This window comes from Pelodiscus sinensis, chromosome 5 (genome assembly GCF_049634645.1).
Source record: "Pelodiscus sinensis isolate JC-2024 chromosome 5, ASM4963464v1, whole genome shotgun sequence".
Lineage (NCBI taxonomy): Eukaryota > Metazoa > Chordata > Testudines > Trionychidae > Pelodiscus > Pelodiscus sinensis.
In genome coordinates, this window is record NC_134715.1 from 111,936,522 (window position 1) to 111,961,100 (window position 24,579).

Consider the following 24,579-nt stretch of genomic DNA (forward strand, 5'->3'; position numbering starts at 1 on the left):
CTTGTTCATGAAACCTGGGAACTGAAACAGGGACTGGCCGTGAGCCTGTGCTTTTGTCTTCCGATGTATGTATAAAATACTCATTAATTTACTTCAGGACAAAATTTTGGCTCTTCGTGAATTTCACAGGCAGCTTTTCATGGATCTACATCGGATCTTTGAGACATAGGTGCTTTATGTAACTGCTGAACTACTGTGGTTCCCATCACAGTCAGAGTTCTAGTCAAGATATAACAACAAGGAAAAACCTTGATAAATCTGATGCATCTTTAAAAATCAATTTAATCTAATTTAGAACTATACACACTAAAATACATTAATCATAATTGTATGATTTTGTGGGTACCTTAGCTCCATTTATAGAATCTGAGATATTTAGATTACATTTAGGGTTAATTCTAACTCTGAATTTCCTGAAATTTTAAGGGTTCTTTTTGTGATAATTAGAACAACTTTGTATGACATTTTTCCCTGTGTACTTTTAACCTTAACTTCATCAATGTAGGTTTTTTTCCCCCCTCTAGGAATTAAAGAGAATGGAACAAAAAATATACACAAATGCAGGGCTTACCCTGCATCCTCCACTCAAATAATATTATACAGAACATGATAATCTTCTGATACTACATAGAGATTCCTTTTAGTTACAACTTCACCCTTCATTACTTGAAGTCTGTCAGACAAAAATGACCAAACCAAACACACCATAGGTGGCCTAGATTCTAAAAGTCAACCACAATTGATTAATTTAAAGTATACAATCTTCCACTAGAAACAGAAATGTGCAAACATTTATGAAAAAGTATTTCCTTTTTAAAAGCATGAATCAACAACATCACAATGCCACTTGTAGCTAAGGGGAAAAAACAATACTTGCTTTATTCTTCTTACCATAATCCAAAGCAACAATGCTAAATACAGGCAGTCCCCGGGTTATGTACAAGATAGGGACTGTAGGTTTGTTCCTAAGTTGAATTTGTATGTAAGTCGGAACTGGTACATATTGTAGGGGAAACTCTAGCCAAACATTTCTCCAGAGCTCAGTTTTATTCTCCCACACCTCACTTCCCTCAGTCCTTTATTCTCAAGCTGAGGTGTCTGCTGAGAAAAGCTGCTCCGCGTCTCCCTGGTCTGCTGGGGGGGGCGGGGAACGCTAGCTTCGCATCTCCCTGGTGTGCTGGGGGGAAGCAGCTAATGCGGGGTTGCCTCACCCCGTTTGTAAGTAGGGATCCGATGTAAGTTGGATCCATGTAACCCGGGGACTGCCTGTATGTGGAAACTGCGAAGCAGACATGGGAAAGAGGACTCCTTCTATAGTTTTCCCCCCTACCTTATAATCACTTCTTATTAGTATGTTGAGTTATTCCCTTATTTTGACCTTCCTACTAAGGACAAACAGTATCGGGAACTGAGGGTCTAAATAAACATTCTGACAATGTGAAAGGATCAATTATTATGCAAGGAATCTGGAAGAAATCTAGACTGCTTGCCAGGATTAGAATTATGAAGTGATTGTTGACAGCATATAAGAACTCTATGTGAATGCTGCATGCATGAAAGAACAGCTCACAGGTTTTATGACAATATGGACAGTTATTAGAACATTTGCAAACCTATTCTTGAGAACTTCAAGGTATCAAACCCTTAGGACAGTCATGCTTTTATTTGTGGGTTTTAACTCAAGCTGATGAAAATATTTAATTTTTTAAAAATAAAAAATGCACCATTTTTCAAAATAAAAAGTATTCATCCAAACTATTTGCCTTTAGTAAAATGTTTTTTATTATTAATTTCCTCCTTTTTCTCCATTTTTCAGTGGCAAAATAGAAAAAGGAACAAAGGGAAAGAAGGGAGCAGGAGAAGGTGACAAAGCAAGAAAAAGAGAAAATTTTTAGTTTTTGCTTTTGCTATAAAAAAAAAATCACAAAATTGAACAAATTTCCCAAATACCCATTTACCACTTTTTGACAAACTCTGAAATGAGTTGTGTAAGCATGTTTTCTCTCATCCTTGGTTTAGCCTTACCCATGAGATTTGCCTCCTTTCACACTTCTATTCCCTCAGTCACCAAAATTCCCTCCTCCCACAAGAAGCGCCAAAAAACCCAGCATCTGCTCCTCTCAAGTAAGGCAGATAATTTTCTATTCCCCCATCACAATTCCCATGAGCAGGGCTCACTTCTCCCTTTTGTTAGCTGGCTCTGCTTTGTATGCCACACCTCTTCTAATGCCCCCTGGCCTGAGGAAAGAGTGGGAATGCTCCCAAGCTGCAATGAGGCAGAACCAGAGAGTATTTATCAGACTTGGCCCATTCCTTCACCAGCTACAAACCCTGAATTTCCTTCTCCTTCTATATCACCCACATGGACTCCCTAGATATAGTAGATACTGGCCACTTATCCAGGTGTTTAACATTTCAGGTGCAACCAGTGTTCTAAGGCTTAAAATATATTAATTATGGGAAAATGAGTTAAATCTTATTTCCCCTTCCACAACTTTTTCCCTCTTATCACTATTCTAGTATTTACAATTCAACCTTTGCTTTTCAAAGTTAGTATGAAATAATATTCTGTATTGCATGTGGAATGTGTAATTATAGTTACTACTTGATATTTGATGTCTCCTCCTGATGTAGTAGTTATACTTGTACTAAAACAGTAGAGAAACCCCAATGATACTTTTGCTCACTTAAGGCTGGTGGGGCAGAAGTAATCAGAAAGCAGAATACTGAATAATTCTATCTTTTTGAGAACACCAACACAGATTTGGAAGACAAATTAGTCAGCAGCCATTTATAAATATTAATCAGCAAGATAATGCAAATGCTCCTAAATATCTATTTAACAATCTATAATTTAGAGGCCTCTTCCTTTAGCACACACTGACTGGACTTTTAAAAACACAAGTGTGTGCATGCACGTGGGGGGAATTGGAATATTTTAGGTCATGATTTTTGTCTTCACTACCTTTTCGGGTAATATTACCACTTCCCAAATCAGGTACTGATTGAACCTTCCAAATCTGGGTCTCTCTGATCCGGCAATATCCATGGTCTGGCACGGCCATGGGTGTTGCTTTACCAAAGAGCACTGGAGGCAGCAGTGGGAGATAATGTGGGAGCTGGGGAGCTCAGGCTGGACCAACAGTAGCTGTGCCAGACAGCAACTGGGGAGCCCCTGACCTGGCCAGGGGACCCCTGACTTCAATGGGGCAGGTGTGGTTGGGAAACTCCCTGCCCCAGCAACAGAATCCTAAGCATCAGCTAGGCCAGGAAACTGGGGAGTCCCAGCCCCAGCTGAGGAACACCTGGCTGCAGAGGGCTCCCGGCAGTGAGAGGCCCAGCCAGGGAAGCACCGGCAAGAGCAGGGGTAGTGGCAGAAAGGTAGCCCCTGCTGAAACACCAGGAAACCCCTGGTAGCAGTAGGGCCGGGGTGACTGGGCAGTGCCGGCCGAGAGTGATTCGGCTGAAGTGGAGATGGCAGAGGCAGGCGGCTCTGCCGGGGAACCCCAGGGAATTGCCGGCTGCAACAGGGCCGGCCCTAGCAGAGGAGTGGGGTAGCTCGTGACCCCTTCTGGGGAATCCTGGGGAACACCCTGTGCCAGCAGAGCCCTAGCGGCCAAGCGGTCCAGGCTGAGAGTCCAGGGGGACACTGAGGCAGCCTGCAGGCAGCAGCATGAGGCGCCCCTGCTACGAAAGCATTAGAGGGGTCAGGGCAAGGCAGGGAACCCGAGTACGAGGAGCCCAGGAGTGATCAACCACCAGGGAAGCACTGACCTCTCCTAATCCAGCAAAACTCCCTGCTTCAAAACATATTGAAGGACAAGACATATTGGTGCATCTTGTTTTGGGGAAAATATATTCAGGGACAATCATATATAGCCAAAAAAACCCAAAAATAAAACCCCCACAACCTCAGCGTTATCACTGCAGAACTCAATCAACAACTGTGGTACAATGTGGTCAGAACAATAGTAGACCAACCGAGTTTTCCTTGGAATAATGAGGGCTAAGCAATAGCAAACCTCATTTGCTTTCTGAGTCAAACTGTTCTAAATCTGATTTTGATAAGCCAGAGTAAACAGACAGCAGCACCCACAATATGCTATGCACATTCCAGACAGAAAAATAGGAGCTCACAACCAAAGAGGGGCAAGGAAAGGATGCCATATATAAGAAGAATTATGTTGGAGTAAGTTTATATTTGCATTTTAGGTTTAATAATGTAGTAATGTAGGGTAATATATTTAATGTTTTATTAATGAAGCCCTTTAGTTAAATATATTTTTTTGTTTTAAAGTTTAGTGAGTTTAGTAAGTAAAAAGACAGAGTTTTGGTATTGTGTCTACGTTAATGAGATTAGAAATATTGAAGGCCTTAATATGAATTGTTTTGATTAAGATTTAATTTACAGTGCCTTTTGCTTTTGCTTTTTATAAACACTGTATCTGTATACCTTTGAAAGTCTCTGTGAGAAAGACTATTTGCGTGAATGAGAAATTTATCATCATAAAGATAAGGTGTGAAGGTCAGTGTCGGAGCCAGATGGCCAGGAAAGAAGGGGGTAACCGGGTGAAGACCGATTCATCGGCATCAGAAAAACCATCAGTGGGTACCCATGGTCAAGGATTGATCACAGGGGGCAGACTGACGACTCTAAAGCGAAGCGAGCACCCCCAAAAGACTACTGATTACAGAATGAGCTTTTTGGAGATGTTTGGAATGTCAACATCAAAAGATAACTGTAACTGGTCACAGACTGACACAGTGAAATCCATAGACTTCAACAGGGGAAGAGGCTAATAAAAACAGGGTGACTTGCTACAGAACTTTCGCGACCGACAGAGCCCGGCTTCCCCTCTGTGATCGATCTGGCTCACCACTAGATTGATCCAGACTCTGGACTGGTAACTATAACATTGTTTGGCGGAACTGTGGGTATTGTGTTTGTGCGTGTGAGTGACTGAAAAGCTACTGTTGTATTCTCAATAAATGCAGAGTACTGCCTTTTCCCCTATAAAAGATTTCATGTGCTTTGTTCAAGCATAACAATGAGTCAAGGTGATTTTACTATGTTTTGGTAATGTACGATTATATCAACACAGGATTTTTGCAGTAATTAAAGTATCACAGAACCTAGCAGCATCTTTCCTTCATTACTGACATTCCTAGTATCATACAATGGCTAATGCCATCCCATTGAAAGAAAATGAAAATAGTAAACAACTTTTAATAAAAACAAGTATTTTATAATCCTAAAGACTACAGTTTAAAACAGTGCAGGGATTTTATTGCACAACACTGTCGAATTTTCATAACAAACATATGATCAAATATAGAAACATTCATTTTATTTTTAAAGAGCTCCATTTTCATCTCTGCCATAATAAACCTACAATTATGTTATGCTGAGCATGAATGATAAAATCTGTGGTAAACTCAACATACATCAGGCTTTTGCAAAGTTTATGGATTTCTTTGAAACTATTCTCTGCTGTAACCTCAACCTATACCAACTATTTGCAACACTTATGGATTCCTTTAAAACTATTTTCTCTATATAACACAAATGCAAAATTATGAACACTGTTTAAAAATATTTTAGTGAGATACAGAACTAAGTGTATATTTGAAGCTGTTCTTTCAGAACCAATATACTGTACTATAAAGCAGCAAGTAATAAAAAAGCGCCACCATGAGGACATGGAGTATGCCATCAAGAACATACTATAAAGCAAGTGTTATTTCTGTTTAAAGTAGAATGACGCTAAATCTCACTTGTGCTAACCCACAAATGTGTATTGTGTACACATGCACATACAGGTTAGCAAGCAGCTTTTCAGAAAAGATTTTGTAGCAGAATTCTTTACATAAAAATATATTACTACAATAAAACAACCATTAGAATTTGAATGTATACAATAAAACAAAATCTACAATTGCCTAAACAAATGTGTGTGTCACAGAAAACTTTGGCTAGGAACATACATTTAGGGAGTATTAATTATCATTCATTTAAAAAAATGAACTAAATCCTGGCCCCATTCAAGTGAATGGGAGTTTTGCCATTGGCTTCAGTGGAACCTATATTTTGTCCAAAATGTTAGTATGACGTTCATAAGATACGGAATAGCTGGCACACCAGACTCTCACCTTTGGAGGTTTCAAACTTTTCCTTTTTGGTTTCTTAGGACGTAACAACCGTTCTCTTTCCTAAAGTAAAAGAGAAGATATTATTTTTACCATGTATTTAGATTACACATGACAAAAGGAAACACTATTAATTTTTTTCTTAAAGCAGGGGTGAGGAACTTCAGTGCCCCCTGACACCCACCCCCGGGGCTGGAGCATACAAAATCCACTAGCCTGGGCCCCCCATGCTCCTGTGTGTGAGGGGAATGTGGGGAGTGTCTTTCTCCTTCTCAGTCAGGGGCTTCTTTGCTTTACTTCTCACTTGTGTGTGGTCCCCCACTGATTTTTCTGTGGGTCAGCAGCCCCGACCCAAAAAAGGTTCCCCACACCTGTCTTAAACCATACATCAAAATTACAAACAGTAAAGACTTCTTGTACTATTTCAACAAAAACAGAATAGAAGTTTTCCCCTTGAAGCTCAGGAACATTCAGCAACATACTTCACACATTGATCTTGAAATTGGCAGGCAAAGATGTGTAATGTACTGGGCACAGGTTTTTGACAGTTATTTTTTTCTCTGAAGATTTTAGAACCACCCATTAAGAAACAAGACTGTACCCTACTCTTCTGAGGCTGAAGGTCAACAGCAAAGATTAGCCCAGTTTTATTAATCATAAATCAGACTCACATACATTCAGACAGACACAGAACCACACAGACAAAAAGGTATTTTTTGTTTGATGAATTTTTTTTTAAATAAAAAGAAGAAACACATAATGTAGACTGCTCAGCCTTCTAAGGGCAGAAGTGTTAAGACAGTAAGGCACTAATTATTCATCTTTGCAGCATGTAATTCTGAATGCAGGAAGCTCAAGTTTGTTGGCTACTGATCAAACACATCCCAATACCTAGTGGATCTCTTTCAGCATCAGTTTCGAAGAAGACTGTAGCAAATCTACATTGTAACATAAGAAGGTCACAGATACACTTAAGACTTTTAGATCTTGTGATCATTCACTCAAAAAATACTGACTTGACCTTTAGAGGGAGAAGCAGAAGAAGGTAATAGGCAGAAAGGGACAACAGGGATGCTAGGAAAAGATAAGAACATAAGAACATAAGAATGGCCGTACTGGGTCAGAAAAAAGGTCCATCTAGCCCAGTATCCTGTCTGCTGACAGTGGCCAGCTCCAGGTGCCCCAGAGAGGGTGGACCAAAGAGAATAATCAAGCGATTTGTCTCCTGACATCCCTCTCCAGCCTCTGACAAACAGAGGCCAGAGACACCAATTCTATCCCCTCGCTAACAGCCTTTTATGGACCTAACCTCCATGAAATTATCTAGCTTGTCTTTAAATTCTGTTATAGTCCTAGCCTTCACAGCCTCCTCTGGCAAGGAGTTCCACAGGTTGACTACACGCTGTGTGAAGAAGAACTTTATTTTACTAGTTTTAAACCTGCTACCCATTAATTTCATTTGGTGTCCTCTAGTTCTTCTATTATGGGAACTAATAAATAACTTTTCTTTATCGGCCCTCTCCACACCACTCATGATTTTATATACCTCTATCATATCCCCCCTCAATCTCCTCTTTTCTAAACTGAAAAGTCCCAGTCCCTTTAACCTCTCCTCATATGGGACCCGTTCCAAACCCCTAATCATTTTAGTTGCCCTTTTCTGAACTCTTTCCAAGGCCAAAATATATTTTTTGAGAGATAACTGATCCTCTCTCCTAATTTCTTTTCTAATCCTTTTTTACTCTGCTAGTCCCCTCCCTTTATCCTAATTCTGTTACTCTTTCCAGTTTTACTCTCATCGACTAATTCCTGTGTCATTCCTTGAGATTCTTTCAGTTTTAAATGGATTACAGTGATTTTAGATTTCTAACTCTAATTGCTGCTAAAGCAGCTGTCTCTTATCTACTGATATTGAACTACAATCCATTGGAATATCAACTCAGGGCCTCTTCTGAGTATTTCAACCTGTAAAGTGGAAGAATAGTAAACTACCATTGGTAAAATGGTTGTTTTGAAATGGTGAAGTGATCCTTCTCTGCCAGAACACAATTCCAGGAGGAAAAATTTGGGAACATACACCAGCAATTCAGAACAATGGTAACTTAAATTGCACCTTTAATTCAGACAGTTCTCAAGGCATTTTACAAACTTATATGGGAACCACTTCATTTTCACCCAGAAGTGACAACTTTTGGGGTGAAATGGAGCAGATGTTTCAGGTTACTCAGCAAGACTGAGTAGAGTTTAGAGTAGGAAGTGGACAATACGACTGAGGGAGTTTTCAATCCAGTCACTCACATTAGAAACTGGTCAAGACACAGATGTTGCGTGCCCCCTGTCCTACAAATAGTATTGTAAGTGCTTTGACCACTAGCAATCAAGACTTCAGGTTCATGGATCACTTCCCCTAATGCCATGTTAAGACACTAGATCTCTAATGATGCAATCAAGAGCACTACTTGCTGAATCTTCAATATTGTTTTCTGCAGTAGCTTGGAAATCAAATTTTCAGTTACTCACCACGCAGGTCTAAGTTATGAGATTACTACATGGTATGGTGGCAATAAGACCACAGATGCTCTTTTGGAAACTCATACATTTACTACAAAGGGAATAACCAAAATGCTGAAGAACTCTTTCATGTTATAACACTGGCAGTTCTACCCTGTGCTCTATCCAAATTAACTTGAATATGGCTCTCAAATGCTAGGAGTGAATGTAGGTTTATGCACATGTGAGTACTGAATAGGTTTAATTTTACCACTGTGAGATCATCAATAACATGCTGCTGCTCTATGACTTGCAGTCTCAGGAATTCCATTTCTTGTTCCTCTCGTGTGCTGCTGAGATCATTCAGGGAAGTGTGCCTCTTCAAAGCTGGCTGTGTAGATATCTTTTCTTTCTGCAAAAAACAAATTTATTATTAACATAACCAAGTCTTAAATGTCTTCCTGATGCATTACGTAAAACCCACACCTCTGATACATTGATATTATGCTTCAGAAATCTGTCCCAGTACACCATAAGGTCCTTTTCCCACAAACCACTCACTTGGACATCTAAAACTAGGATGGAGAAAGAACTGAAGAATATACTCTGGGCCAGGAATCAATCCTGAAGAGGATCTTTTCCATCTCTAGTTTCTACAGATCAAATTAAGCTCTGACATACACATACATGCAAAATCCCTTATATGCCAAGGTAAATTTAAGTCCTATAATGTACGCCTTCCAAATGAGCTTGAGACATGAAAGCTTCGATGATCCTGTTCTTAATTAATTTTGTATAATAAATAACAAAGCAAATAATAGCTTTGATTTTAGAATATTACCCATCCCTAGCATAATATATTTGACACTGACATCTTCATATTGCTTAGGTTCTGGTGTATCAGCATTTATTGGAGTAAGAGCCACACAATGTTCAACTCTAATCTTTTCTTTCTGCAAAAAACAAATTTATTATTAACATAACCAAGTCTTAAATGTCTTCCTGATGCATTACGTAAAACCCACACCTCTGATACATTGATATTATGCTTCAGAAATCTGTCCCAGTACACCATAAGGTCCTTTTCCCACAAACCACTCACTTGGACATCTAAAACTAGGATGGAGAAAGAACTGAAGAATATACTCTGGGCCAGGAATCAATCCTGAAGAGGATCTTTTCCATCTCTAGTTTCTACAGATCAAATTAAGCTCTGACATACACATACATGCAAAATCCCTTATATGCCAAGGTAAATTTAAGTCCTATAATGTACGCCTTCCAAATGAGCTTGAGACATGAAAGCTTCGATGATCCTGTTCTTAATTAATTTTGTATAATAAATAACAAAGCAAATAATAGCTTTGATTTTAGAATATTACCCATCCCTAGCATAATATATTTGACACTGACATCTTCATATTGCTTAGGTTCTGGTGTATCAGCATTTATTGGAGTAAGAGCCACACAATGTTCAACTCTAATCTACCTCTGATACATATGAGCTAGCTGCTTACCATTTCTGCATTCTCCCTTGTGAGATTTTTTATTTTTTCTTCCATCCTCTGGATACACTGCAACAAGTCCTCATTCTTTTTGGTCATCCTCTTGTTCTTCTCTACAAGGGGTTTCAGCTGACCTTCTGTCTCCCGGGAACGTTTCAGCTGCAAGGGGGGAGGAAGCCCAAAATGTCAGTTGATCATAATAATATGGGCTACAATGACTTGAAAGGAGGAGGAACATGAGTTTTCACTTTGCCTTTATTTCTCTTTCATTCATTGATAGAGAATCTTTTTTCTGCCTGCACACTGCAGCTGCACTATACTGTAAGCATCTAAAAACTTAGGGCCTTAGCTTGTTACCACAAGTGAAACTAACATGGAAGCGGAAGCAGGCTGGAGTAATGGCAAGAATGCAGTATTCACTATTAACAGAACTGAAGCACTTTCATGCAGGCTGCAAACCTCCCCGAGACTGCTACGGCTGGACTTTCCCATTTACATTACATTTTGTTCTTAGGAAGCACACAGATTTCCCATGGTCTCTCAATAAACTGTAAATCTTATTATGCAGGTGCATCCACTGAGTTATTATCCATTTTCCTAAAGAACAAACTATGACAGTTACCTTTCACTCTTTTCAATTGCCTTTACTAGAAATATGCCACACTCCCTTATTTTAAGAAAATTATACCTCATGCGTAATTAGTGAAATCAGGGAGTCAGCCAGAGGGCACAGATTCAATCTCCGGGCTGTGCTGGCATTTTCAGCTTCTCAGTTTTGTTTCCATGGTTTTATGATGTGAGACAGTCATCTCAAGTAAATTACTGCCCTTTCCCCAATCTGTAGGCATTCAGTATTTTACTAGTTTCATCTTCATAAACCTTTGACTGCTCAGTTCCCCTATTTTTTAAATCATCAAAACAACTTTCAATGAAAGCCCAGCACATATTAAACTTCAGGAAGATAACACATTTCTTAAAGATTTGTTTTTTGAGCCATCTGGAGAAGGACATTCATTTTTGTAATAAGATTCAAGTACAGCAGTGTACAAAGTGCCGCCTCATATGGAAAAGCATGCTTTACCTTTTTAAGAAATATTGATGATGCCCTCAGGCCAGGCATTCAGAAGAGGGTGTTTGATTGAGTCATACATGCCCCAGATCCTACTTTAATTTAATAGACCCCAAAGATTTCAGTCTGGAGTATTTTAGCATTCCTTAAGGGTGTGAAGAAAGATAAATAACCTCTGGGGAAGTGACCTAGTTACTGAATAACCTTTTTCTCCCAATAGTACATCAGATAAAAGAAGCAAGGTATTACTGAAAGGAAAGAAGTAATGAATAGCTAGAACAAAACAATACAAATTACATTTCCCTTTTTCCAATTGTCCAGGACCTCCCTGATCACCACGAGTTTTCAAAGATAATGCCCTTGGCAGTAGACATGAACATACCCTGTTCCACTCTGTGATTTACTGCCACTATAATCAGGGACTTCAGATGAGCTGGAAACTGAACTCTTCAAATTCCTGAGAAGGAACAAAATAGTGCTTTTCCATACACTTAATCACTGGTGGTACTGAGTCTAGTGTATTCCAGAGGGCTTGTGCCAGTTCAAGGCCTTAATCAGGAAGGCCACTCTCCCAGGACAGCAAGCTGCAGAATGGCTAGCAGTTTGAGCATGTTCTCCTGGAGAAACTCTACCTGGATGCTGATGGATGTAACTACTTGGCAGAAAAGATTCTGGAATGCCTTTAAATCCTCTGTACTAGAAGGGGAAGATGAACTAGGCTGAAAGGCATCATCCTGTAATAAGGATGAGGGATTCTGCTGAGTCAAACTGGCTCTTGCTCCCAGGAAGAAGTACCCAGGAGGAAGAACTCTGGTGGGTCTGCAGTGAGGAAAACTACCAATTTTTGGGCTTGTGCCTGATTAGCAGTCACCCCAGCCTCCCAGTCAACCTAGTGGGTGACTCAGGCTTAGATCAGGACAAGGAGCAGGATCTCTGCAAGCAAGGAGCATCCTTGAGTCCAACAAGGCATAAACATTGGTGGGCCAGTAGGGCCAGATCAGGGACCTCTGCCCCAGCCAGGGGTACATGTTAACGCTGGTCCATATTGATGCACTGGTGGCTCTCAGAGCTTGTCAGGTGATGCTGAGTGAGAAGATGATGACCCTGACTTGGAATGTGCGCCCTGGAATATTGGGGACAAGATTGGAATGATGCCCAATACATCTATCATACAGAACTGGGCAGGAATTGGTGCCACCCGATAATATCATTGGTACCGAGCATGCCAGTATCACAGGCAGTGGCAGTCTCAGTGGTCCCAAAAGTGCTCAAGTGCCTCAACAACAAGAAGGGTGGCAAAAACCATGTAGAAGGCCTCTCTAGTGCCAAATGCAGTGGAGCTGGATCAGGTCCTGTTACCAAGTCCCCTATATCAATGACAGGAGTGTCTGGACACAGTGACAACACACCTGAGGGTTCAGTGGCTCACTGCATCAGAGTGGCTATCGGTTTTCCCTACGTTGTCACTTCAAAGATTTATCTACTATGACAGATTCAACACAAAAATGGTCTAGTTGCTTGAAAACAAAATGCAGAGTTATAGGTGGGAGGGAAGAAAAGAGCACTGGATTTTGCTGGGTAACATTTGAGTTATGGAAGGTAAGTTAGTCTTTTAAGACAGATATTTCATTACTCAGAAATAAATAAAGGAAGAGAAAACCTTCCACAAATTAGCTCTTTTAAAAGTTTTCATGTAAATTAAGTCAAGGTGTCAGCTCAATTAAGTCCTTTCATCACAAAGCAGAGCCTTTCAATACTAAAACAATAGCCTAAAACTGATAAACTGTAAGGCAATTTGAAAACCTTGTATCCACAACAGTCAAATACGGTATAAATCACATGATGAGCATGTTATATAATATCATGCCAAATGCCTGGAATCACTTCAAAAACAGACATGCAGCTCCAGTGGCATTGGAACAATTTGTACAGTGGAGGTACTAAGAGTCATTGAACAAACCAGGGGTCTCAAACTAAATTCACCTTAGGGACAATGCCAGTCCTCACATCCCCTTGCAGGCCATTAATATCTCTGAAAACGGAAAATGACTTTTACAAGGAATGATAGCCTGGCAGAGCAACTGATTTAGTTCTGAACCCCACAAATGTTTCATCTTTGTGCCCAAATGAACCATTCAGTGATAAGGAAAAGCACTAAGAAAATGGCATAACACTGTTCTTATTCTATACCAGCAGTTTCAAAGTGCTGGATGATTAGCTACCACAGCGTAAGGCACCTTAGAAATAAAGAAAAGAAAAAATTATTCATGGGAAAGACATGCAGAATGGTGAAGAAGGAAATGGTGAATTTTCATGATAATTAAACATCTTAACTTCAGCTGATGACCTCTACTGAGGTTATGTTGGGTATAAAAAGACACAGTTTCTTCCAAGAATATATACATATTAAGTACAACTAAAAAATAATAAAAGACAAAGACCTCATGAGAATCAAAGGAAAGAAAACAGTGAATATTTGATTCAAGCTACTTGCATAGAATACATGTGATGAAAGGCTATGCAACGGGGGGACAAGAAATAAAGAAAGGAAAATCAACCAAACAGGAATATTTAATACAATGTGTTAAGTTTTATAATATAGCAGTGTGTTAGCAACTGAGAAAGAAGTTAAACTCTGCCTAAAACATTGCTTCTCAGAGTATCATTAAAATATGGTCCTGTAAGTCACCATCTGTGATACTGCTCATTATTTTACCAGTTCATTTCTTTCATCTGCTAAAAGGGTATTTCTGTCTTCCAGCTTCCGTATTACAGCATTCAGTTCAGCAATTTTTAGTTGAAATCTTCGTATGTCTCGTTCATCCATATGCTGTTCCTTTAAAAACACAAACCAAAAAGTAATTTTTTCCTTCAAATATTCATTTACTAACCAGAAACATGTACTTATATTACAGAAGGCAGAGTTTGCATTCAGTGCATGCGTACAGCACAGATATCATAGAGAATATCTATAGATGATTGTATCATTGATTGCAGAATTGTTTTTATTGACACAAACTGTTGCAAATATTTCTTCTAAGAGTCACATGGTTGCACAAGCTGAAAAAGGGCAAGCAGCCAGAAGATGAACTCTAAGTTATATCATGTAAAAAAATTAATCTTTAAATTATGAAAGAAAGACCTACTATTTATGTTTTGTACTGCACTCTTTCAGTTTCATGCCAAAATTAATAGCAAGGTAGAGTACATATTTACATGATAGAACCACAGTACAGATTGGAAAAAAACGCAAAAAAGTGGCACTATTTTTACCGTAACAATGCAATGTACGGTGCAGTTAACAATGCAATGCTCCTTTGGCAAGGATTCAACATTACAGGAAATACTGTGAAAGCAGATACAGTAACTGACCTATGAAGACTATCTGCTTCTCTTACCAGGCTTCCCATCATTTCAGAGATATCCCCTACTCCAGCAGGAAGTTCCTTCTTGGGGCTACCGTGGTACCGCTCTGCCTCCTTTACTTGGACAAGCTGTTCATCCAAAGCTTCTTTCTGAAGCAGCAGCTTTTGTGCATGGCCTGCCTGGACACCAAGATCTTTTTCCAAAGCCAAAATCACTCTGTCTTTGCCTTTTATCTCATCCATCTACAAGAGAACAGAGGAAGAGGGAAACTTCTGAAACATTTCCAAATATTTTCAACAGGCAGCAAACATACCCACAAAATAAAGTTCTGCTCTCAAAACTAAAGTTACCTAATTGGGACTTTTTTAAAATCAAGTTCATCTACTAGAAATAAGCATTCTTTTTCCTGCAGAACATTTCAGTCTTCTACTGCCCATTGAAATCATTGGTTACCTCAATAGGGGTCCTATGTGACAAAATGCTGGAGGCTAATAAATGAGCCAGCACTCTGATCACTTAGGCACTAATCAGCTCCTATAGGGAAGGCTGATAGGGGATATGTGACCAACAATATGAACAGACTAAAACAATTTAGCCATCAGATGAGGAGTATAGAAAAGACACTGGAAGAGGAGTGAAGGGGGAGGGGCTGGGATAAATGAGCCTACTATGCACTGAGTTCTCAAGGAAGGGAGATGCCTGCTCTTGCTTGGCTCAGCCAGAACAAATACTTTGCTGCAGAAGACAGTAAATGGGTGATGGGAATATGAATAAACTCTCATAATTTGTTACCTACTGATGGAGAGGTTCCTGGGGCTTATCTTATTACACCCTACAGGAGTTAGACATAAACAGAGAGAAAAATACTCTCAAGTTGGGGAGTCTTAATTTCTGTGGACAAAAAAAGAACGTTTCTTCACCATATTCTAAGATGTTCACCTGTGGGGCAGGACAAGAGGATGCCAATGTACCAATTAAATCCCACCAAAGCCTTATTTTGAAGCTCAAGTTATCTATCAGCCTCCTGCTGTCTCTCTGTATAAGGGTGAATTTCAAGACATGACAAATCTACCCAGAGACAAATGCTATTCATTCAAAATATGTACATTTCATCTGAAATTCTTAAACATACCTAAGTATCTTTCTTCTTAAGATTAAAACATAGGATGCACAGAATGAAAAGGAAATGTTGTATATCACAGCACTCAGTGGGTGAGACACTATTTCAGCATAGTAGGGGGAAATATTTCCCTAAATCCTATTTATATTTACCCAAATGTGTTACTCACACATCTCAAAACTACACAGAACATAATGTCAGCAGTAAACCACTGCCAGCAGTAAACCACTCTGCCTCAGTTTCCTCACCTCAGAATGCAAGAGAACAAATTAATTAAATGCTTGTGAGACTCTCAGCTCTTGTGGTGATGAGTGCAAAAAGAAAGTGTTTTCCAAAAAAGAAAACAATTCTTATTCATAGAACAATTTGTACAACGTGTTCTCTTTGAAACATGGGGCCACAATGAATGACAATAAAAATAAATATTGAACAGCTGCCTCATTCACTGTGTATCATCTATATGTGCACTAAACCAGGCAGGGATCGTTTTGCAAAGTAATATCTGATAATGGAACTAACCACTGTGGGCAAAATTCTGCTGTCAGTTTCACGGGTGCTGTTCTCACTGAATTCAACGAGAGCCACTGAAAACAGAACCAGGCCCTGTAACATAATCTTATGCATAAGGGGAAGAATTAAAGATGCACGGAAAACCCTGATTTTAGCAATTGCTGTCTTCATTTTGCAATGTTCTTTTAATTTAAATTTGAAACAGAATTGAAAATAAAAATGAAGAGACATTTCAGTACTTGTTGCTATTTGATAAATAGCAGTGGAAAGCTCTCTATGAGCATGTCTAAACTACATGCCTCTTTCAAAAGAGGGATGTAAATTAGACATATTGAAATCGCAAATGAAGCCAGGGTTTGAATTTCCTGTGCCTCATTTGCATAATGGTGGCCACGTGTTCTTTTGAAAAAAGGGCTTTTCGAAAATAGAACTGCCATCTAGATGGGTTCTTTCGAAAAAACCTTTTCAAAAGATCCTGTACTCCTCAAAAAATGTGTTCTTTTTCAAAAGAACACGTGGCCGCCATTATGCAAATGAGGCATGGGAAGTTCAAATCCCGGCTTCATTGCAATTTCGATATGTCTAATTTACATTCCTCTTTCGAAAGACAGATGTAGTCTAGACATAGCCTATTATACATATAATCACTCAGGAAGAAACTCAAGCCCTGGTCTTTTTTCCATGCACAACTTCACAAATCATATTTCACAAGTCCATCCATATTAAAACTGAAGATCTATGAAGTCACAGAAGTTTGGGTGTGTGTTTGCATCGTGTGTGTGTTTCCATGAAGCAACAGAAGTTTTGTGTGTGTGCGCGCTGCTTTCTTCTACATACCCCCTTTATTTTCCATACTTAAACTGATCATCTATTTTGGTGAAACATTCAGTCAAAAATAATCATATTTCAGTCAAAAAGGTTCAACTTAAAGAAAGTTAAGGAACAGAATATGACCCCGTTGACTGGAAATGTATGGGTAACAGGCTTTGCGCCACCTGTTTTTGAATATATACACACAGATATATTACACACATGCACAAATATAAACTCTCATATATACATATCTACATATGCCATACTGTGTGTTTCATTGCAGCCAAAAAGAGGCAGAAGCAGTCTTACACAGTTTTAAGCAGTCTTACGCAGTTAATTAAATTCATAAAGATAAACAGAACAGTGGCACAGTTGCAGACAGACAACCATCTGTCTTATGTTGCTATGAGCAACAGTATCTCCATGTTGAAAAAGAAACATATCTGAGGATTCAACAGTAGAAGAGAAACAATTATTATCTCAGAAGGTTTTAGACAGAAATCAGACCTTTTTATGGTGAAAGAATATTTTTGACTATTTAAGGGAGGAATCTATATTAAAAACATTTAAATATACATTTTGTGTCCTACTATCCTCTCTTGGATCCTTTCATTTCTATCTTTTAAAAAAAGAGAGAGGTATTAAGTAGCTGATGACAAAGGTTAATCTTATTTTAGCACATTAGGTCAAAATGTAATTCCCTCCTTTCTTCAGCTGGAATGTTTCACCTTTGATCCGTCCAACATAATCAGTGCAATCCAGCTGTTTCCTCACTTTCACAGCCACAATCTTGCCCCCGCCAAGCATTTCTTCCTTACTTCCACTCTGACCAAACACCAGCACAATTCTCCATTTTTACTTGTCTCCTCATTACATATCACTAATGCACTGCTATGGGGACTACTGTATGTTCAGTCTAACATAGCTGGTAGTCTTATGGAGAAAAAAGCTGTGTTGCCCTCTGACATTCCATGTAGTAGAACAGATCTTGGATGTGTCACACATACAAGTCATGTACAAGTGTGCACAGTCAATATGTGGCATAAATTAGAGCAATCTTCTAGCTACTCTGACATAAAGGCAGCTGATAAAAGTTTCTGGGAGGCCCAACTGTATCCATCAATCAGTCTGGATTAGGTGTGGCCTTTGCACTCCTGTCTCCTCCGGCAGCAGCAGAATGCAGGACATGTGGACTCTGTGCTACTGGAGGATCCATTTTTGTACAGGACTGATCTTGCCAGAGTTGGTCACACTGAATTTATGGACAATGTGCTGGCAGCATGGTAAAGGTTTCATTTCATGAGGAAAGCAGCAATATATTCCAATAATAAAAAGTGGCTTAATCTGCTTGGATACTTTGTTTAGGATCTATGTTAAACAAACAACACAAGCATTCTGATAAAGTATCTGATTCTAATCTCAGGTCTACCTTCCATAAACATAACACTGTTGGCTACACTGTTGGCTTTAATAGACTTATTCCTGATTTATGCTGGTGCAAATGAGTAAATCTCATCTCTCTTCTCCCCATCACTCAAGGAAAAAAAATCTGCAGTGTTTGAACGTTTGAACCACAATCTGTGGTTCTATTACAGTGACATTCAGATACCATTAGGGAGTCTGAATTTGGTTGCATTATATGAACAACAACAAGGGCGGGAAACCTTTTTTGGTTCAGGGGACACTGACCCACAGAAAAAAAATCAGTTGGGAGCCGCACACAAGTGAGAAGCAAAAAACCAAAACAACCAACTCCCCTCCCCCCCAAAAAACTAAGAAGGTTAACGATACTTTCCACATTCCCCTCAGACACCAAAGCCTGGGGGTGGGGGGAGCCCAGGCTAGTAGATTTTGTGTGCTTGGGAGCCAGATCCAGGCAAGTTGGGGGCCGAATGCAGCCTCCAGACCTTAGGATTCCCACCCCAGCCAACAAGATTCTTTTCAAACCAGGTAGGTAGGTTTTGTGTTCAAAAAGACATTTTTTTCAGTTTAGCAGATCAAGGATTATGCCTGCAACTAAGTAACAGAACATGCACTCAACATTGTTCACCTTCTAATGGAATTTGAAGACTTCAGACTCTTCTAATCTGTTTACACAACAGTGTATAGTGCATTGCATATAACAGATGTAGGCCGAGAAGCGGCATCATGGGATTCAAAATGATTTGAAATTACTCATTTTTGAGAATAACTCTACTATATTACACAGCCTGATCTCCAAAGTAGTGTTATGGGGAAAAGAGGGGTCAGCCACCTGTGGCTGCAGTTTTAAAGCAGTGCTAAATCACAACATTGGGTACTCCATTGTTTAGCATAAAATCCTGTGCAACTGGTTAAAATTATTGTTTTCTAAAATATCATTTCTATTTCACACTTAAAGCATGTTTGTTGCATTGCCAAGTGGTTAGTTGTTAAACAGAGCAATTACATTTATCATTTTGGTAAGGAGATGGCATTTGCGGTTTGTGTCAACATCAGAACCGACTTTCTAAGGTCTTGTATTTTCACCCAACAACTAGGAGAAACCAACAAAAATGAGAGTTTTGACAATATTCATCTTTTAAATGTGAAAGAGTATAATCATGCTGAAGATCTCCTTGGAAATAGCTTATACTTCCATGGCTAGCAATAAGATTAAGAAAGAGACTTTGAGAGAGGAACTGTGACCTCTTATAAATACGACGAACAAATTAAGAGGGAACCAAAAGCCTGATTTATCAAGACAGTGACATGCTCAGCTTTCAAAGTGGAAAAAGCCAGCTGCTGCACTGCCAAGTGTTGGATCTTTCCCTCTACTCATCCATCTCAAAGTAATCTTCAAGCCAACGGTAGAACAGAATGTATAGTGCCTTTCCCAGGAGCCAAGTGGTTCTCTACATTACATCCTTGAGATTAAGAATAAGGATGCCCTGACAGTGAGACAAATGAGTTACTGGATCTGACTACCAAAGGAGGCAGGTGGATTTCAGATAAAAGGAGGAATTAAAAAGGGAAAAATGTCCTTTATGTCACAAGGGAACAGATTATAGGGCCTAAACGGTCTCTCTCAGGTATGTCATCTATGATTTCATAAACACTAGTTGTGAACACAAAATAGAGGCACTGCCTGAGTTACAAACATTCTGCACATACAAACAAAAGCTCACCTGCAGCCTTAAGGGAGAAGGCAAGAGGCACAGATGGTGGTGAGCAGCACAAGTGCTGGCCAGAGGACTTGAGGAGGAGCAAGGGAACAGTCATGCAGCCAGAAACTGGAGAGAAGCTATGCTTTGAACCCCAAACTGCTGCTTCTCGCCTGCTCCTCAGAGTCCTTGGGCCCATACTTATGCAGTTCAGCATCTCCTGGTGAGCAGAGGCTAGATGCAGCCTGAGGGCAAGGAATGGCCAAGGGAAGGGGCTGGACATAGGAGCTGATGCAGATCTCACAGGGGTGAGGCGGGATGGATGAGCAGTCGGGGGATGCCCAGAAGCTCCGTTCTGGAGCTCCACTACCTCCTCATCCTCCCATAACTAAGTCTCCCTTTCCAAGCACCAGTATTCAAGGTTAAATAAAAAAACCTATTTCTTCTATTTTTCATTGCAAATATGCAATATTTCTGCTACATTATAGGTTAAATAGGCTTTTGAGGGCTAGACTGGGAACCTCATTCCCATTTATAACAATGTTTCTCTGGGAAAATGCATTCCAAGTTCCAAACAACTGACTTACCAATGAACTTTTGTAACACAACCCATTTGTAAGTTGGGGAGCGAGGAAGTGAACTGCGCAATGACCATGGAAGCAGACATTCTCTACAACAGATGTATTAATTAATTTATATTTAAAAGCATGTTTGGTTCTAATTCATAAAAGAATCGAATACCAAGATTTAGGAAGAGCAAAAAGTGATGTTTTTTTAAAGTGCCCAAAAGTGCCTTTGTGACATGAACGCCAAGTTGCTTAGGTGCTTTATATATATATATTACCATTTTTTTAACCAAAATGTTACTAAAATCCCCCCCCCCTCTTTTTAAAAGATGGGATGGATGTAACAGCTCTTATGCTTTGAGAGCATACATGCTGACATGTGTGGTGAAAAACTTCCCTATAACAGGTTATTCCACGAATGTTCCTTACAAGCATTCTTGTATATTTCTCTGAAGCAACTGCTATTGGCAACTGTCAGAAACAACATACTGACTAAAAGATGAACCACAGCTCCAACATAAGATGGCAATTCCTATGTTCACTAATCAAAGTTTAAAAATCCCAAACCACTATTGTTTCATGGTAGGAAAATATGAAAGCAGGTAAGAAGAAATGAAAGTCCCTGGCTTAAAATGCTTCACTCTAGGGATATTTTTGTTAAGAAAAATTATAAAGAATGACATGCTTTGCAGAGAGATAGGAAAGATGAGTCACATTTCAGGCAGACCAGCCTTGACAGTGTTTTGTGTGAATGCTAAAAATAAACAAGGGATGTGTGCGCCAAAATATAGGAGCTTGCAACTGGATCTGCTGGGTTCATGGTAAAGAATGTGATGATGGAACATTTTATCCTTCAGCTTCTGGGCTGAAGGATAAAACTCTCCAAAATGTTTAGACAAGTACTAATTGCAACAATGAAATGCTGAATGAGGAAGTAAGGTCTTCGCAGAAGGTTAATTTATCCTTGGAATGTAACTATGAGAAGCTCTCTGGAACAGATGGCATGATCCACAGCAGAAGGCTACCACTTGACATTAGCAGCTGTGCATGACAGAGCGCCATACATGTTTAAGGAAAAGACTAAGAAGAATATCAGAGACTCTACTCTGTTCAACTCTGCGTGACTGCAGGAACTCCTCCCCCGCCCCCCCCCCCCCCAACCCCCTGTGTACTCCTATACATAGGCAAGGTGCAATTGTAGTCCTTTCACTGAGAGAAAGACTCATGATTGTAGCACCTTTCTCCAGGGAGAGGAGAATGCCAAGAGGATCCCTTCCTTGCTCTTCAAAGGCAGCAGTGCAGGCTGCATGTACGGTGTGTGCACATGGTACACCTTGTCCAAAAGGTGTGCGGTGGCTGACAATCCCCCTAAACTTCTGGAGCTGCTATGGAGACAAGGTGTGTCTATAACACCCTGGGTGTGGACTGTCCCTTAAAGGTGCAATTTAACATGAGTAATGTCAAGATGTTGGACTCCCTGGTATTAGGAGGCTAGAGGGCAACTGTTTTCTTAAAAGGTGATTAGGATGAAACAATATTTGTTTCTGGTGGAGAGTTAATCCTTTGCTAGTGGTGTTTTTGTGTTGCTTTATTTTTAAATGAAAGATAGGTTACCTGAGAACAAGAAAGGTGAAAAGCAGAGCCCTGTGTGAATATACAATTTGTATCCATATCGGTTTCCACAAAAATGAGCTGCAGATATCCACACTGATGCCTGCAGATGCGGATACCAGTGGATATAAAACTGAGAGCTGCAGATTTGCAGGGTTCTAGATACAAAATTTGAATTTGCATCTGTATCCATATCTGCAAAAATGAGCTTCAGATATCTGCATCCACATCTGCTGATGTGGAGATCTGTAAATATAAAGCCGATATCAACAGATTTGCAGGGTTCTAGTGAAAAGGTTTCTCTGAACACATTGTATGCGTTTACAAGAGTTTTATCCCCTTAGAAAACTAGATAGAAACAAAAGTTTCCAAACCAATTCTGATTTGTTCAACAGATATACATGTCATTATACTGAGATTTTAGAGACAAGTACACCACAGAGGAAACTTCCAATGTTTTTTTCAAGTAATTGAAAAGTTTCATTTTTACAAAACAAAAAGCTTCATTTCAATGTACTGTAATATCTTTTATTCAAGTATATATTTGTATTCTAAAATATAACAAAATATAAAACTAAAAATATATAGGAGGCCCCCGACTTTCGACATGATTGGTTACAGGGGAAGCCTCGCAAGTCGGGGGCATCATAACTCGAGTCTTCATTTACGATAGGCACCGTGCACCGTCATAAATGTGTGCTGAGGATGTAAGTCCAGGGTTTCCGTCACCTTCTGCACTTACAAAAATGGTTGTAAGTGCAGGGGGTTGGAATTCGGGTGGTCGCAAGTTGGGAGCCTCCTGTAACAATCATTTCAAAACACAAATTTGAATTTTTTTATTCAGACAATGCTCCAATATTGTTAGAAATTTCCCCCCCTCTTTCATCTAAATGGAATTTCAGGAAAATCTACCTGATTTTGCATAGAATTTAGTTTTTGATAAAACTACATATTCTGATGCGGTTTAGTTCTATAAAAGTTTTTCTGGCCAGCTCTACTCTCTGTGAAGGTGCTGAAGTTATTAATTTATATTGTATACCTCCTTGTTGCAAAACATACGTTTGGGGAATATAAAAATAAGATAAAAGGATCTAAAGTGGAAGTTCTTTCTAATTTATATAATTACATATTTTGGACTTGGAGGTAATAAAGATATTTAATAATTGTCCATCTACCTTCACAGGCTCACAGATGATCGAAGCTGCTCTTGGAAAGAAGCTATTTTTGCTCTGATTCACTTTGCAGCAGCAAGGACTTTTCCCCCTTACCAGGATGAAGTCAAAGTAATATCACAATACAGTTCAACCAGTTTTCTGAGGTTATAACAATGTTTAGTAATACGGTAGCAAACAATCCTAATCCATTCCATGTTAAATATTGCAATCTTTGTTAATATAGGTTTGATCCTGTGTCCAGTGAAGCTAATAGGTGCTTTGCCATTGATTCAAAGCATGGGGGGGGGGGGGGGGAGGGGAAATCAAGCCTTGTGGGCACAATCTTATTCTCATCAAAATCAAGGTGAGTCTTTCCATTTACTTTAATTGGAACTGTTTTGGAGACTTGATATTTAGTAGAACTATATGCATGTAATATGCACCAAGCTTCACTGGAGTTTTGTATGTGAAAGAATTGTAAATACCGACTTTATAAGAGCTTTTCTATTAAAGGAATTACAATACCCACCAAAAAGCAAACTAACAGCTAGTCTTCAGCACAGAACAGAAAAACTCAAATTTAATTCACGCACATGCAAAAAAGTGAACAGCGTGCCTAACCTGTCCCAAAGTTTATACATGTTGCTGCATACAGTGCATCTGACAAACATTCAGCTTCTCCCTCACTAAAGTAATACAGCAAAGGAACAGAGTGCAAAATGAATGACAAAATCAACTAAATGCATTTGAAATGGCTATTCTTTGTAATATTTTCACAGGAAGCAGTTACTGTATATTTTAGCACATGAACCACAGAGGAGTTTATTCTGTCTAATAAGGGTCTTGCTGGTAGCTGCCACAGAATGAACGAAATTTTATTTGTTCTTTCCAACTAATTCAGTACAGTAATGGAAATCTCATCTTCTTTCGCTTTTATGCAGTCAACAATAATAGTTTGGATTGTGCTTCAAAACTCAGCACGTGTCTAGGCTGCAGTGGATTAGAACAATTTCAGACAAAATGTGTATCTAAATACTGTGTATCTAAATACTAAATATTGTGGCACCTAATTTTAAAATTGAGCATGGCCATCAAATTTAAGAATG

General features: G+C 39.3%; 1 protein-coding gene across 4 annotated transcripts in view; it reads right to left on the reverse strand.

Moving 5' to 3' along the window:
* Positions 1 to 24,579, reverse strand: part of JAKMIP1 (janus kinase and microtubule interacting protein 1) — a 217,993-nt gene that overhangs the window by 81,820 nt on the left and 111,594 nt on the right. For all 4 annotated transcript variants that reach the window (XR_012904384.1, XR_012904385.1, XR_012904386.1 and 1 more), the window contains 5 exons: positions 14,610 to 14,819; positions 13,928 to 14,047; positions 10,155 to 10,301; positions 8,909 to 9,049; positions 6,151 to 6,210 (listed from right to left, as the gene is read on the reverse strand). Coding sequence is in view for 1 of the 4 variants with exons in the window: in XM_075930759.1 (XP_075786874.1) it covers positions 6,151 to 6,210; positions 8,909 to 9,049; positions 10,155 to 10,301; positions 13,928 to 14,047; positions 14,610 to 14,819 (678 nt within the window). In the remaining 3 variants the exon portion in view is untranslated. The remainder of the gene's footprint in view (positions 1 to 6,150; positions 6,211 to 8,908; positions 9,050 to 10,154; positions 10,302 to 13,927; positions 14,048 to 14,609; positions 14,820 to 24,579) is intronic.